Source organism: Bombina bombina, chromosome 6 (genome assembly GCF_027579735.1).
Source record: "Bombina bombina isolate aBomBom1 chromosome 6, aBomBom1.pri, whole genome shotgun sequence".
NCBI lineage: Eukaryota > Metazoa > Chordata > Amphibia > Anura > Bombinatoridae > Bombina > Bombina bombina.
Window position 1 is genome coordinate 701731494 of NC_069504.1, and position 17635 is coordinate 701749128.

Genomic DNA, 17635 nt, shown 5'->3' on the forward strand with positions numbered 1-17635 from the left:
CGTAGGATAGCCCTATGCTTGTCCCATGCATTTTTAAAGTCCCCCACAGTGTTTGTTGCTACTACCTCTTGAGGAAGTTTATTCCATAAATCAATCACTCTTTCTGTAAAGAAGTGCTTCCTCAAATTACTCCTGAATCTACTACCCTTTAGCTTGAGCTCATGACCCCTTGTTCTTGAATTTTCCATGTTATGTAAAATACCCACAGCCTCAGTTTTACTAAACCCTTTAATGTACTTGAAAATAGAAAGGGTCTTTTGATATGCAAAAGAAGGGGGGGTGTCTTATTTCCCACTTGCAGTGGGCTTTCCTACTACCTTTTCAACAGAGCTAAACTAAGAGCTACTAAGTAAGTTTTAAAACCGTTTTAAACTGGATTTTTTTTATCAGCATCTGTGCATCTTATTCTTTATCGTATTGTCTATTACATGCATTTATATGAAAATTGGTGTATATTGTCCCTTTAAAGGGACAGTCTAGTCAAAATTAAACTTTCATTATTCAGATAGGACTTGTAATTTTAATCAACTTTCCAATTTACTTTTATCATCAAATTTACTTTTTTCTCTGGGTATTCGTAGTTGAAACTAAACCTAGGCAGACTCATATGCTAATTTCTAAGCCCTTGAGGGCCGCCTCTTATCACATGCTTTTTAAAAAAAAAAAATCAACACAAAGACTGAAAGTACATCTGGGCCATATAGATAACACTGTGCTCAGGAACAGGGAGTTATTTAAGATTTAGCCCAACACAATGCTAAATGCAAGACAATAGATAAAAATTGCTGGTAAGTATTTTAAAATAATTTTCAAAACTAAGCAAAATAAATTACATAGCTAAGCTGCTTGGAGCAGCTAACTCTACCTCTCTTATCAGTGTTTAGACAGACATTGTATTACAACGGAGTTCACAGCTTCTAGGCATGCTCCAGCAGATAACCCCAATTCACTTTTGCATTCTACCAAAAGAACAATAAACATAGATAAAGCCATAAAAGGAATTGTGTGGGGGGGAGTTAGAGCTTTACAATTCAGAAACTAAAAATAAAGGGTTAATGGCGAGGCACTGCAGTATAAATTTGCAGGTAAAGTAATTAAAGTACATATTATATTTTGTCTCTATCCCAACTTGTTTTATGTCCCTTTAAGGTAGTCTTTTTTATTTTATGTAATTGTAGTTGAATTGGGGTTAACTTTGGGGGTGTTAGGTTAGGGGGCTTAGTTATTAGATTGATACTTTGCATTGTGGGGGGTTGGCGGTTTAGGGATTAATAGGTTAATTAGGTAGATTGCGTTGTGGAGGGTGGTAGTTTAGGGGTTAATAATTTTAATAGTATTTGTGTTGTGGGTGGATGGCAGATAAGGGGTTAATAACTTTTATTAGGTACTTTGCAATGTGGGGGTTGGCGGATTAGGAGTTAATACATTTTATTAGTTATTGTGGTGAAGGGATGGCGTTTTAGAGGTAGATATTGCGCATGCATTAGGTGTTTGTTAAGGCTTCTACGGAGTAACAGTACTTATATACTCAGTGCAAGGCTTGCTGGGCCTTGCTATGTGTGGTGAGTTGAAAATGGAGTAAAATGTCTCCATTCTGCGCATGTAAAACCTTGCACTGAATATATGATACCAACTTGCGACGCCGGTTCTATGATAGTTTATGGGAGTAACCTTCTGTACAGTAGCACTTTGTAAACAATTAAGATCTGACACACCTATGAAAGAGCAGTAATCACAAGGTTAAATTGTCAACATCTATGTCCAGTGTTGGTAATGACTCCTGGAATATGCCAAATAAATTATGATTGCAGCAAAATTATAACATTTTTATAAGCTGCATATACAGTACACAATGTTCTGGAGTGCAGGATGTTGGATGGGAAAAATGTTAAAGGGACATTAAATACATTGCTTTTGTGTAAAAATTGTGCTTTTTCCCATACTCCCTAAAAAGGCCTAAAAGCCACCTGGTTTTCATAAATGTTGCGAATTGCCTAGATCATCTATTTGATGTGCAGCATCTGCAGAATATGCTTATTGGTCTCTCTAGGAAACATACAACAAAAGCAAAATGTTTATGCAAAAGGTGCTTAAATGATTTTTTTTTAAACACTAACAACCATGGCTATAGCAAACAGACACAGCTAATCTTATAAGTGCAGAGGAACATGAAAAAGATAAAAACAAACCAAACAGTGTGCTTAGAAAATATTGATAGTACTGATGATAGAGAGCACTTCTGCATTTCTTGTCATGCGGTTTAACGCACGTGGCTGTCAACGAGAAACTCATCTAAGATTCTGTAAAATAGGGAAGGTGGCATTAACTATCTAATCTAGCCAAGTATTGTTGACAGAAAAATGAATATGAATATAAATATTTGATAACACTACAATAACATAATTATAGAAAAAAAAGTTTTCACAAACATGAATTAGATGTGTAGTATAATAAACAAAAATGAAGTGATATAAGCATATCTTGTTCTATGGGAAAACAGCATGTGAAACAGTGTGCACATATTCCTGGTTAAAGGGACACAATACTCATATGCTAAATCACTTGAAAGTGATGCAGTATAACTGTAAAAAGCTGACAGGAAAATATCACCTGAGCTTCTCTATGTAAAAAAGGAAGATATTTTACCTCACAACTTCCTCAGCTCAGCAGAGAAAGTGCTGTGTAAAAAGTTATACTTCAGCTGCTGTCCAACAGAAGGTAAACAAAAAAAGAAAAGAAATGAACAGCAGCCAATCAGCATCAACAGTGACTCTTTTACTGTGATCTCATGAGATTTCACTTAACTCTCATGCGATTTTATAGTAAACTATAGGGAAATAAAGAGCACGAAGCTCACTCCCTTGCCTGTCCCGGGGCAGGCGTACCGATTTGCTGCTCCTTTACAATGGGATGTGAATACTTAGGACATTTTGAGGTAAAATATCTTTCTTTTTAACATAGAGATGTTCAGGTGATATTTTCTAGTCAGCTTTTTACAGCTATGCTGCATAACTTTCAAATGCTTCAACATTTGGGTATCATGGCCCTTTAAGGGAAACAAATAGTTAATATTTTCTGAATATTCACTACCCATCAATTTTTAGTTTCTGCATATATTATTTTGGTGAGCAGGGTTCTCCACAGCAAACGTTGCCAGCTTGGGGGCATTATGAAGTAGTTGGATGGGGTGAGATGAATACTTTGCAATATTATTAAATGTTCTGTTATTTATATTAATTGTATAATTCAACATAAATCAATTTGGTAAAAAGGGTGCATTTTTTGTTTTGTTAATAAATTAAGTTTTTTTCTCATTTTGGTTGTATAATGCTGCTTTGCTTATTCTTTAATAAAAAATAATAAAAAACCTACACACAAAAAGTAATAACAGGTGTCTTGGATAGTATTTTTCTCAAAATGACCATCTAAATCAAGAGCGACTTTTTTTTTTTTTTTTTATAAATGGAGGGCCACTTACTAGTGAGGGTTGGCTGGGGTCAGATTACATTATTTTTACTCTTACACTAAAATTAATCTCTCAAAATTGAATTATTATTATATTTGTAAATACAAAATTACAAAGGAATAGTTACTATTAATTAACATTATACAAAATGTACAAAAAATATATAAAATGGCACAAATACAAAAGCTTAATTACCTAATAAAAAGTGTAGATAAATTACCAACGACTGCTCAGTAGCATTAAAGGGACAGTATACACAAAAAATGATCCCCTTTAATTTGTTCCCAATTATCCATTTTACCTGCTGGAGTGTCTTAAATCGTTTACAACTAGCTAATTTACCCTTATTTCAGCATTTTAAATAGCCGATTTATCCTGTGGTCTCCCAATCGATACTGAAAGATTGACAGGCTATGCAAACACAGTCAGCAGAATAAATTACACTCCCAATGGGGTGTAGTAGAGATAACTAATAAAATGATAATTTCCCATTGTTCTCTATAAGTATTGGGCTTTGGATTGCAAACAAATATAAGATAAGGAAGCAAGTGTGTTTACACAAAGTGATAACATAATGAGATATAATTTTACCTGCTACCTCAAAAACATTGTAATAGGCCGTGGTTTCAAAACACAAAACCAGCTATTTCATATACACATATAAACCTGAAAATGCAGTTTCTCCTACATTCTATACTCTGCAGCTGGTATAACAAGTCATTGTAAATACATTAAGGGGAAAACAATTTTACGGTATACTGTCCCTTTAAGGACAACACAAAAATCCTTGGAGAGACCGTTATCTAAACGATAGGAGTTTAGGATACAGAATAATGAACAAGCTTTATGTAAAATGGCAGTGAACACACTGCACTATGTACTAATAACAATGCTCACTAACCAGTGAAGAGGTCAGCAAAATGTGGGATAAAGTCATCACTTCCCCTCCAAACCATCTCCATGTCCTTTATTTGTTCTCGGTTCAGTTTATCTTGATAATCCAGACGTCCAAAAAAAAAGCCATCAAACCCCATCTGAGAAAGAGGAATATATCATTGAATATACAGAGAGAAAAAAAAAAAAAAAAAAAAAAAACGCCACCACATAGGGAGAAATGGAATCACCGCAAGATGGGCCACAAATACTGACCTGGGCAAACAAAGAGGCCTGCTCACGGGAGTGTCCGAATGGATCAATATGCCAGGCTACTCGTGGCCTCCCACAGTCACCAAAGGTAGTCTGCAGGAACTGCAACCCCAGTGTCATCTGGTCGATGATCGCATTATAATGAGTGGCAGCTTCATCATTCATAGACCATCCACCATTTATAAACTCCAAGCGGCCTAAGATGCAGAACAAGGGATTCATTTTTTTATTTTTATTTTTTAATTGCTTTTATTAGCAATGTTATATAATACAGTCTTACATAATACATATGAAGAGGATATAAATAAAAATAACTACTGTATTAGCTACTGAGCCATTAGTAATAACTCATAATACAAAAAGGAGATAGCAGAAAAGAAAAAAGAGTCACAGCTGTCACATTTGAGATTCTTATAAGGCAATATTTGCTCTCACCTCGAGAGTTGCATCACTAAAATGAATGGGAAGTTTGAGGGTTTAAAATAATAATAATAATAATAATAATAATAATAATAATAATAATATAGGGGAGGCTTGTTTTGTATTGTAGTTATTTCTATGTCTAGCTTCTGTGTACATGATCTAGGGTTCAATAAACTGTTCCTTGGTGGACAGTAGGTCTGCTGTTGAACTAGACATCCTATAAAAGTAGTCTATTTTCTGCTCCACCAAGTGGAAGCCTGATGGTACTGTTTTCCAGAATCTAGCGATGAATAAAAGGGACATGAGAACCAAATGTTTTCTTTCATGATTCAGATAGAGGATACAATTTTAAAACAACTTTTTAATTTATTTCTATTTTCTAATTTGTTTCATTCTCTTGGTATCATTAATTGAAGGGGTAGCAATGCACTAATGGTTTCTAACTGAACACATGGGTGAGCCAATCACAATCGAGAGATATATATATATATATATATATGTATCCACCAATCAACAGCTAGAACCTAGGTTCTCTGCTGCTCCTGAACTTGCCTAGATAGGAGAAGGAAGCAAATTAAATAATAAAAGTAAATTGGAAAGTTGTTTAAAATGGCATGCTCTGTCTAAATCATGGAAGAAAAATGTTGGGTTTCATGTCCATTTAACCTTACTGCTGTACATACTAATGCTATCAGTTTGTTCTGTTTTGATGTGAATCCCTTTATTAGGAAATGTAGACGTGCCTGTTCAGGGAGGATTTCCACTTCTTTTTCAAATATTTTACTTAATAAGGAAGCTGTGTTATTCCAGAATGGTTGGATTTTGTTGCAGTGCCACCACATAGTGTAACTACCCTCTTCTCCACAACCTCTAAAACAAAGGTTATTATTTATGCCTCCGATCTTGCATAGTTTAGATGGGTAAAGATATCAACGGAATGATGATTTAAGAGTTTTCTTGCAGTGAGGAGTTAAGGGAGAAAGCAGTGCCTCCTTTTTGTGTTCTTTGTGCATCAGAGATGTTTTAGCATTGGGGTCCATTGTGTTAAACACAGGGTACAAGCGAGCTATTGATCCCGTTAGTGTTATTTTGGCTAAGCATATGTAGATGTGAATTTCCTATAGTCGCTAGCACTTTGGATCTTAATTGTAGGTAGTGGAACCAGGTGTGTCCTTCAGTTGGGTCTAAATTATTGTATTGTTGGTTTGTTAGAAATTTCCCACCAAAAAGGGTGTCCACTATTCTGTACAAACCTCTATTTGCCCACTTGCTTTATACAGTTTTATCTATCGAGGTGTTGAGGTCTATTATTGGGGCAGCTACGGAAATAGTGTTTAATAAAAAGGAAATTTCAGTTTAGTTTTATCCCGTATAAATAATGTGTGGGAAATAGCTATAATATTTTTCTCTAGTGGAGGTCTGTTTATTGTAGGGGTCCATAGCAATATCGTCTACTTCAATGAGACAAGGGATTCATTTTAATTGTAAGCAAAGTTGGCACCAATATCACGGGTTTACAGGACCGTTACTATTTGAAGAACCTAAAGTAAAGTGGTGAAAGGAACAGTTCCTATTATTTTACAGCAAACTGACAAACACACAGGGCCAAATTACAAGTGGAGCACTAATTAACACTCCTGCTTGAGCGTTAACTGTGTTAGAAGTTCAGCTTTTTGTGTGCATTGGGTTGCGCTCGTATTATGAGTTGAAAGTAAACAGTTTTTGCTCACGCGCTAACCCGACAAGTGCAAAATGCTGAAGTTAGAATAGACTGTGCATGTTCAAATAATCCCCCATAGAAGACAGAGAAGAAAAAAAAAAAACCTACTCGTGCGCAAACCCGATTGCATATTCTCATGTGCGCTAACCTGACATGAAAGTATGACTATTTAACATTCTAATGTTCTTCACAATATCAATTATATATATATATACACATATATATATATATATATATATATACATACATACACACATACATACATACATACATACATACACACATTTATATTTAGAAATACAAAGAACATAATTTTGTTATGTGCAGAACATAGTAATGTGAAATAGTTACAGTAAATCGAAAGAGAACGCTTTATTAAATATAAATATTTTACATGTTTTCATCTACTTAAGGGGACAGTAAAGTCAAAAGATACTCATGAGTTATACAGAGCATACAATTTTAAACAACTTTCCAATTTACTGCTATTATTTAAATAGCTTCCTTCTCTTGTTATTCTTTGCTGAAAGGTTTATATAGAAAAGCTCAGGAGCAGCAAAGAACCTAGGTTCTAGCTGTTGATTGGTGGGTGACAGATACAAATACACACATTGTCATTGGACATCACCCATGTGTTCAGTTAGAAACCAGTAGTGCATTGCTGCTCCTTCAACAAAATGATACCAAGAGAATTAAGCAAATGTATTTATAGAAGTAAATTGGAAAGTTGATAATAATTGTATGTTCTACCAAAATCATGAAAGAAATATTTGGGGTTTCATGTCCCTTTCTCAAGCTGTGTTCAGCTAGGCCACAGTAGAACATTGCTACTCTGGATCTGGCTTTACCTTTGAGAGGACAATTATACACTGTTCTTCACAGAACATTTTGCCAGCCCTGTGGCATTATAAAGTAATACTTTCTAATATTATAACTTGTTCTGCTATCCAAAGCACAAATTAATTGCATTATTTAACATAAGTTTATTTATTGATAATTTGTGCAATAAACATTGCAAATTTTAGATTTTAGCTTAATATTGGCTAAAATCCTACTTTTCATTGCTGTGTAAACTAGTGTTAAAAAACAAGTATGTCCATTAAAAGTCTATCGAGAGGTTTTATGTTGCCACCAGTTTACACAGCAGCAAGGGAAACTAGGCCATTTAATTGAAAGGGACAAAAGAAAACACATTTTTCTTTTAGGATTCAGATTGAGCCTATAACTTTAAAATTTACTTCAATTATTTTTTCTTTGATTTTTTTTTGTTATTCTTTGTTGAAAAGCAGAAAAGGTATGTTCAGGAGTGTGCACGTGTCTGTAGTACTCTATGGCAGCAGTTTTGCAACGTTATACATTAGCAAGAGCACTAGATGGCAGCAGTAGTGCCTGTCATGTAGTTCTCCAGACACGTGCACACTACCTATCTAGATATCTCTTCAACAAAGACTAACAGAAGAACGAAGCAAATTTGATAATAGAAGTAAATTTAAAACTTTTTCAATATTGTATGTTCTATCTGAATCGATTAAAAAAAAAATGTTTTGATCTCTAGGGGTTATAAGGAAGAAAAAAAAATCTATGCAGAATTATAGGCCCCTAAAAAGAGAGGGTCATAAAGGAGGTTGGTGAATCAGTAACTTTTAGACTGAATGAAATTATACAAGTCTCTTAGTAGGTATATTTTTATCTTAATGTGGAATAAAAATATATAAAAACGTGATAAAAGATCTATATGTTTACACAACTCTGTATACCCTTGGACTGTTTATATTGTAAATTTGGATTTGCATCAATAAAGCTCTTTTAAAAAAAAAAAAAAAAAAAAAAACACGTGATAAAACTATTTACTGGAAAACCTATTTAACTGAAGTTTCATATGGGGAGAGGTATATGGAAATTACCTATATACTTTGCCACAAAAAAAAAAAAGTATTTTTCCAAAAGCTTTAGACAATTAAAATGCTAGACGGTACATAAATGTGAATCTGAAGTGCATATCTAGCACATGCACGAGAGGACAGGAAAAGCAATTACAAAACCTGTGATAACTATCTTAGGGAGCATTTTTGCAAAACTCAAGCATATTACAAAAATGTCTCTAAGTGATTATAAAACTGCCCTGCTGTGTATTTCAAATGCTCGTTTAGTTCTCCTTATAAAAAGGACAGTAAAAGTACAAAAAAAATTAACCTGTTATGGTTCAGATAGTACATTACATTTTTAAACAACTGTCATATTTAATTCTATTATCTAATTTGCTTTGTACTCTTGGTACCTTTTGATGAAAAGCATACCTAGATGGGCTCAGAAGTAGCAATGCACTACTGGGAGCTAGCTGGTGATTGGTGGCTGCACATATGCCTCTTGTCATTGGCTCACTACTGTGTGCGGCTAGCTCCCAATAGTGCATTGCTGCTTCTTCAACAAACATTACCATTGATAATAGAAGTAAACTGGACAGTTGTTTAAAATCACATGTTCTATCTGAATCATGAAAAAAAACTAACAATTTTGGATGTCATGCCCCTTTAAGATAATGTAAATGTGATTAATACAAAATTAGCTTAAAATGTGGCAATAGCAATTTTACAACAAAGTGCGTATTGGCCAGTTTTGCTTACCTTCCTGTACAAGGCGAAGCACATCCCTTCTTAAAGCCTCATTCTGTTGCTCCCACCAGCGAGAGAAAAAAGCAGTTTCAACATAAATAAATCTTTTCCCTGGGTCCGAGATGAGTTGAGGGATTACGGAATCCAGAATATACTGCACCCCAGCATGCTGAATTTCATTGAGTGCTAGAATACAAATAAATAAAAATCTGGGTCTCCTGATCGGAAATGCTGTTCTGGTATTAAGACGTATCAGAGGTGTCTAACTATTTCATGTAAGACTCACACTTAATTTATTCTTCCTCCTCACAGGGTCAGTATACAAACTTTAGAAAACACATCCGAATATATAAACAAACTTCCCATTGGTAATTACTTAGCCAGATAAGCATTAAAATCAGATATGGTCCTTTAACAAAACTGAAAAAACCAAATGCATGCGAGAAAAAGAAATTAGAGGATTAATTTGTTCTCTTCTGATTATATATAATCAGCAAGTGGCACAATATTGTGAAAGATTCTATTTTGTACTATCACTTCTACATCAAGTAAGACTGTTACATTGTTTTGATTATTGGATTTCAGCGCTTTCGTCTTGTGTGTGTGTATATGTATATATATATATATATATATACACATACATATATATATATATATATATATATATATATATATATATATATATATATATATATATATATATATATATATATATATATACACACACATATATACATACACAATTCAGGAAGGAAACGAGGAATCACAGAACTCTATGCCAAAGTGGATTTATTCAAACAAAAAGTATGTAGCACAATCACAGTATGCAAGGGGTGCTAGATCTGATGCGTTTCGCGCATGCTCACATGCGCTTCATCAGAGATCTACAGGTGTTCACCTGTGATCAGGTTAAATACTGTGTAATAGCCAATAGTGTGAAAGTTAAACAATGCTAGTCACATGAGTGAATAAGTAATAGTGATGTTAAACATAAAACAATGTGAATTACTGTGATAATAAAAATTAAATGTAAATACAAACAGTTGTGCTCATAAGTTTACATACCCTGGCAGAATTTATCATTTCTTGGCCATTTTTCAGAGAATATGAATGATAACACAAAAACTTTTCTTTCACTCATGGTTAGTGTTTGGCTGAAGCCATTTATTATCAATCAACTGTGTTTACTCTTTTAAAATCATTATGACAACAGAAACTACCCAAATGACCCTGATCAAAAGTTTACAAACCCTGGTGATTTTGACCTGATAACATGCGCACAAGTTGACACAAAGGAGTTTGAATGGCTATTAAAAAGGTAACCATCCTCATCTGTGATCTGTTTGCTTGTAATTAGTGTGTGTGTATAAAAGGTCACTAAGTTTCTGGACTCCTGACAGACCCTTGCATCTTTCATCCAGTGCTGCACTGACGATTCTGGATTCTGAGTCATGGGGAAAGCAAAAGAATTGTCAAAGGATCTGCGGGAAAAGGTAGTTGAACTGTATAAAACAGGAAAGGGATATAAAAAAGATATCCAAGGAATTGAGAATGCAAATCAGCAGTGGTCAAACTCTAATCAAGAAGTGGAAAAGGAGGGGTTCTGTTGAAACCAAACCACGGTCAGGTAGACCAACTAAAATTTCAGCCACAACTGCCAGGAAAATTGTTCGGGATGCAAAGACAAACCCACAAATAACTTCAGGTGAAATACAGGACATGTGGTGTGGCTGTTTCAAGATGCACAATAAGGAGGCACTTGAAGAAATATGGGCTACGTGGTCGAGACGCCAGAAGAAAGCCATTACTACGCAAATGCCACAAAGTATCCTTCTTACAATATGCCAAACAGGAGAGAGACAAGCCTCAAACCTTTTGGCACAAAGTCATTTGGAGTGATGAGACCAAAATTGAGCTTTTTGGCCACAACCAAAAACGCTACATTTGGAGAGGAGTCAACAAGGCCTATGATGAAAGGTACACCATTCCTACTGTGAAACACGGAGGTGGATCGCTGATGTGTGAGCTACAAAGGCACAGGAAATTTGGTCAGAATAGATGGCAAGATGAATGCAATATGTTATTAAACAGAACGCCTCATTTTCTACTTCTTGATTAGAGTTTGAACACTGCTGATTTGCATTCTCAATTTCTTGGATATCTTTTTATATCCTTTTCCTGTTTTATACAGTTCAACTACCTTTTTCCCCACAGATTCTTTGACAATTTTTCTTTCTTTCCCCATGACTCAGAATCCAGAATCGTCAGTACAGCACTGGATGAAAGATGCAAGGGTCTGTCAGGAGTCCAGAAACTCATTGAACTTTTATACACACACACTAATTACAAGCAAACAGATCACAGGTGAGGATGGTTACCTTTAATAGCCATTCAAACCCCTTTGTGTCAACTTGTGTGCATGTCATCAGGCCAAAATCACCAGGGTATGTAAACTTTTGATCAGGGTTATTTGGGTAGTTTCTGTTGTCATGATGATTTAAAAAAAAGAGTAAACACAGTTGATTGATAATAAATGGCTTCAGCCAAACACTAACAATGAGTGAAAGAAAAGTTTTTGTTTTATCATTCATATTCTCATATATGTGTGTATGTATAATTATATATATATATATATATATATATATATATATATATATATATATATATATATATATATATATATATATATATATATATATATATATATATATATATATACATATACACACACACCACAGGTAGCCCTCAGTTTACGCCGGGGTTAGGTTCCAGAAGGAATGGTTGTAAATCAAATCTGTTGTAAACTGAAACCCAGTTTATAATGTAAGTCAATTAGAAGTGAGGGAGTTAGGTTCCAGGCCCCTCTCAAAATTGTCATAAGTAATACCTAATACATTATTTTTAAAGCTTTGAAATTAAGACTTTAGATGCTAAACAGCATTATAAACCTAATAAAATAATCACACAACACAGAATATATATAATTAAACTAAGTTAAATGAACAAAAACCATTTGCTAAACAGCATTATAACCCTAATAAAATAATAACACAACACAGACTTCACTTGCATTTTTCTGCAAACACTTCTTTCTATGCATTCCAATCTGGACTGATTTATAGACAGGAAGATCTTGGTCCTTTGAAATCTGCTTGATAGCTCAGGTCTGGTTCAACTGATTAATTTCAGCTTGCTTGGCTTTGCTGCAACACAAGCGGACAGCTCCACCTACTGGCTATTTTAATCAATGCACTGCTTCTCAATGCTTTTCAATAGCAGTCACATGACTGGAAAAAAAGGTTGTTATTCTGAAAACGGTGTAAACCGAGGGCCACCTGTATGTATGTATGTATGTATGTATGTATGTATGTATGTATATATATATATATATATATATATATATATATATATATATATATATATATATACACATACACACACGCACATATAAATCTTTTTGTACTGCTGCTGGCTTGTAGCGGTAACACTAGTTTTAACTTTATTTAAATTTAAGCTGCTGTCCAGCTGCTCCTCCGCTATTCTGAAGACATTTACCATAGGAAATAGACAAATGGATAGTCATTAACATATTGCAAACAACCCCCCTTAAATATTCTCTGACACACACAGACCAGACCCCTTACCTCCATAGTAATACTGGTCCACAGTTTTCAGCCAACCCACATCATTGTGAGTGTGAGGAATGAGGTGCACATTAAGAAACTCGTTTGGTGCTTTATTACATGTCTGGAAGGAACATGAGAAAGAACCAGGTCACTAGAATGTATCAAATGTTATTTACATTCCAATCTCCTATACACTCCTGTCACAGTCTCAGTATATACTCTTCCACTCTATATCCTTGCATCCCTGTCTGCCTCTCTCTTATAGTATAACTTTCTGCAACTGTCTCTCTCTTTTCTTATCTTGTCACTATTTATCTCTCCTCTTATATTCTACACTTTTACATAAACAGTATCTCACAAAAGTGAGTATACCCCTAACATTTTTGTAAATATTTTGTTATATCTTTTCATGTGACAACACTAAAGAAATTACACTTTACTACAATGTAAAGTAGTGAGTGTACAGCCTGTATAGCAGTGTAAATTTACTATCCCCTCAAAATAACTCAACACAGTCATTAATGTCTAAACCGTTGGTAACAAAAAGAGTACACCCTTAAGTGGAAATGTCCAAATTGTGCCTAAAGTGTCAATATTTTGTGTGGCCACCATTATTTTTCAGCACTGCCTTAACCCTTTTGGGCATGAAGTTCACCACTGGAGTCCTCTTCCACTCCTCCATGACTACATCCCGGAGCTGGTGGATGTTAGAGACCTTGCGCTCCCCCTCCTTCCGTTCGAAGATGCCCCACAGATGCTCAATAGGGTTTAGGTCTGAAGACATGCCTGGCCAGTCCATCACCTTTACCCTCAGCTTCTTTAGCAAGATAGTGGTCGTCTTGGATGTGTGTTTGGGGTCATTATCATGTTGGAATACTGCCCTGCGGCCCAGTCTCCAAAGTGAGGGGGATCATGCTCTGCTTTAGTATGCCACAGTACATGTTGGCATTCATGGTTCCCTCAATGAACTGTAGCTCCCCATTGCCAGCAGCACTCATGCAGGCCCAGACCATGACAATCCCACCACCATGCTTGACTGTAGGGAAGACAAACTTGTCTTTGTACTACTCACCTGATTGCCGCCACACACGCTTCACACCATCTGAACCAAATAAGTTTGTCTTGGTCTCATCAAGCCACAGGACATGGTTCCAATAATCCATGACCCTTAGTCTGCTTGTCTTCAGCAAACTGTTTGTGGGCTTTCTTGTGCACCATCTTTAGAAGAGGCTTCCTTCTGAGACGACAGCCATGCAGACCAATTTGATGCAGTGTGCGGCGTATGGTCTGAGCACTGACAGGCTGACCCCCCCACCCTTCAACCTCTGCAGCAATGCTGGCAGCACTCATACGTCTATTTCCCAAAGACAACCTCTGGATAGGATGCTGAGCATGTGCACTAAACTTCTTTGGTCGACCATGGCGAGGCCTGTTCTGAGTGGAACCTGTCCTGTGAAACCGCTGTATGGTCTTGCCCACCGTGCTGTAGCTCAGTTTCAGGGTCTTGGCAATCTTCTTATAGCCTAGACCAGCTTTATGTAGAGCAACAATTCTTTTTTTCAGATCCTCAGAGAGTTCTTTGCCATGAGGTGCCATTTTGGACTTCCAGTGACCAGTAGGAGAGAGTGTGAGAGCGATAACACCAAATTTAGCACACCTGCTCCCCATTCACACCTGAGATCTTGTAACACTAACGAGTCACATGACACCGGGGAGGGAAAATGGCTAATTGAGCCCAATTTGGATATTTCCACCTAGGGGTGTACTCACTTTTGTTGCCAACGGTTTGGACATTAATGGCGGTGTGTTGAGTTATTTTGAGGAGACAGCAAAATTACACTGTTATACATGCTGTACACTCAATACTTTACATTGTAGCAGTATCATTTCTTCAGTGTTGTCACATGAAAAGATATAATAAAAATATTTTAAAAATGTGAGGGGTGTACTCACTTTTGTGAGATACTGTATATCCAGTAATTGCCCCATCTTATTACGGAAAATGTCACTGTTACATTTAAAACACTTTTTACTTCTGTGATTACCTTATTTCTAAGCCTCTGCAGACTGCCCCTTTATCTCAGTTCTTTTGACAGACATGCATTTTAGACAATCAGTGCTGACTCATAAATAAAGCCAATGGAGTGAGCACAATTTTATCTATATGACACATGAACTAGCAATGTCTAACTGTGAAAAAAATGTCAAAATGTACTGAGATAAGAGGCAGTTCAACTGCTTAGAAATTAGCATATGAGCCTGCATAGGTTTGGCTTTCCAGAAAGAATACCAAGAGAGCAAAGCAAATTCGATGATAAAAGTAAATTGGAAAGTTGTTTAAAATTGTATGCCTATTGGAATAATGGAAGTTTAATTTTGTCTAGACTGTCCCTTTAAGATGGCTTCTCCCAGATCTCTAGCTTTGTCAGATTGTATGTTGTTTAAAGTAAAGGTAAAGTTTTGAGTATTTGAAAAGCCCAATACACATTCATTCTTCAATATCAATAAAAAGCAGTTGCTAACTTTATTTCACGGTTCAGGCTACATTTTGGATGATATATAATTTTTATTTTGTGTAGCATTTATTTCTTTGCTGACTCCTCCCAGCTGCTACTTCCATGTTTCATCTTCGAAATCTGTCCCACCCGCTCTCTACGTCGGCTAATTGCGCTTGCACGGCGAAAATTTATTCTGCGCATGAGCAACTTTCACTTGATACATAGTTCTCAATGACAGAAAATATTCATTAAATACTATAGTGACTGAGATTGCAATATAATATTGCAATACGCATAATATTGCAGACGCATAATATAATCAGATGTTCTCAGCAGAATTGCAAGATCAGTCACACGGAGCATGCACATCTCATGAACGAGCATCGGGAGGAAGTAAGAGGATTCAAGTTTGACGCATGCGCTCATGGCTCGAGTGACGTAGTAATGGATGGGCTGACCCCCCCGGGGGGAAACGATAATTGGAGGACACAATATATGTAGATTGTCAATCAAGTCTTCCAAAACGGTGGGCGGAGGAAAAATAGACGTCGTCGGCTACTTATAAAGGTAGAAATCTAAGTTATGTAGTAGCATTTTAAAAATGATGAATTAAACTTAGGCTAATTTTATATAAACTTAAATATGTCGTCAACAAGTGTGGTAAACTTTACCTTACCTTTAATGCTGCATACTCACTAAAGATTGGGTTTATGAGTGGGCTATGGTGGATCAGCTACATAAAATCACATAATTCCGATGGAGCATGCGATTTTAAGCAACTTTCTAATTTACTCCTATTGTCAATTTTTCTTTGTTCTCTTGGTATCTTTATTTGAAAAAGCAGGAATGTAACCTTATGAGCCGGACCATCTTTGGTTCAGCACCTGTGTAGCACTTGCAGATTGGTGGCTAAATGTAGCCAGCAATCGCTATCTAGGGTGCTGAACCAAAAATGGGTCATCTCCTATGCTTACATTCCTGCTTTTTCAAATAAAGATACCAAGAGAATGAGGAAAATGAGATAATAGGAGTAAATTAAAAAGTTGCTTAAAATTGCATGCTCTGAATCATGAAAGAAAAAAAATGTGGGTTCAGTGTCTGCTCACTAGACAAAATCACAATTCTTTAATATATGTAAAAAGATAGTACTGTAATATGTTATACTCAAACAATAATAAATCAATGTATGTCTGACCCCTGCAAAGGTGTTAAATACATAGTTAAAATCATCTGAATAGCAGAAAAGCTGGACACAAGAGACTCATAGCCACAAACCACCAGCTAGCTACCTGTAGTGAATTACACTTTATATGAATCATTACAGTAATGTCCCTTTAACTTATTTTTTTGAAATTCTTAGGGATTCTTAACAATTACACCTTCATGTCCATGTAACATAATTTACTATAACCTCCTAAAACTGTATAGTACGTGTATCCCTTGCCAGTCAGGTCAGTTTCTCACACTCATGTCCTGTCACTACCCCTGTCCCTGTACTGCACCTACTTGTCACTGTGCATGTTTATCCAACGTCCTCTGTAACACACTAATGTTCATTTAACAGACCATATTCTTTATTAGGACTATCTCATTAATAAAGACTTCTTCGATGCCATCAATCCCAGTACTTCCTCATATTCCCTCTATTGCCATCACTAACAAAGCCCTCTAGAATTTTTAGTTCTTTCCTCCAGCTCCTTTCCCTTTATCTGCTCTTAACGCCCGCACGTATCCCCTCCTTAGATCTCTCACCTCTACGCCGCAACTTTCCGCCAGGCTCCATAGGCACAGTAGCAACAGGAGCACTCGCAGCCTGAGATGCTCCATAACAATCTGTCATGTGACGGTAGCGGCTAATTCTCAATCCTTTAACAAATTCTGACATCACGTGACTGCAGTGATCACATGGTACAGAGAAATGAGGAAGCATTAGCGTGGGAGACTCAAATCAATAGGAAGGAAACTATTATGTTTCGCTTATGCAGCTGTGTGCTTAGACATAAAGATTTCTCAACTGAGTAACGGTTTATGCTGGACATGAAAGACAGCACTGAGAAGAATGCTTGTCTTCATTTTCTTTATGAAACAAGAAGCTGGGATCCTGATTCAGACATCAACTCTCCCTGAAGATCAGGGAATCTCCC

The 17635-nt window shown here is 36.0% G+C and overlaps 1 protein-coding gene across 1 annotated transcript in view; it reads right to left on the reverse strand.

The window, feature by feature from the left end:
* Positions 1 to 17380, reverse strand: part of MAN2B1 (mannosidase alpha class 2B member 1) — a 228584-nt gene extending 211204 nt beyond the window's left edge. The window contains exons 1-5 of the mRNA XM_053717829.1: positions 17244 to 17380; positions 13012 to 13114; positions 9380 to 9553; positions 4616 to 4809; positions 4368 to 4500 (exon numbers count right to left, since the gene is read on the reverse strand). Of these exons, the coding sequence (XP_053573804.1) occupies positions 4368 to 4500; positions 4616 to 4809; positions 9380 to 9553; positions 13012 to 13114; positions 17244 to 17318 (679 nt within the window). The 5' untranslated portion in view covers positions 17319 to 17380. The remainder of the gene's footprint in view (positions 1 to 4367; positions 4501 to 4615; positions 4810 to 9379; positions 9554 to 13011; positions 13115 to 17243) is intronic.
* Positions 17381 to 17635: the final 255 nt, after the last annotated feature.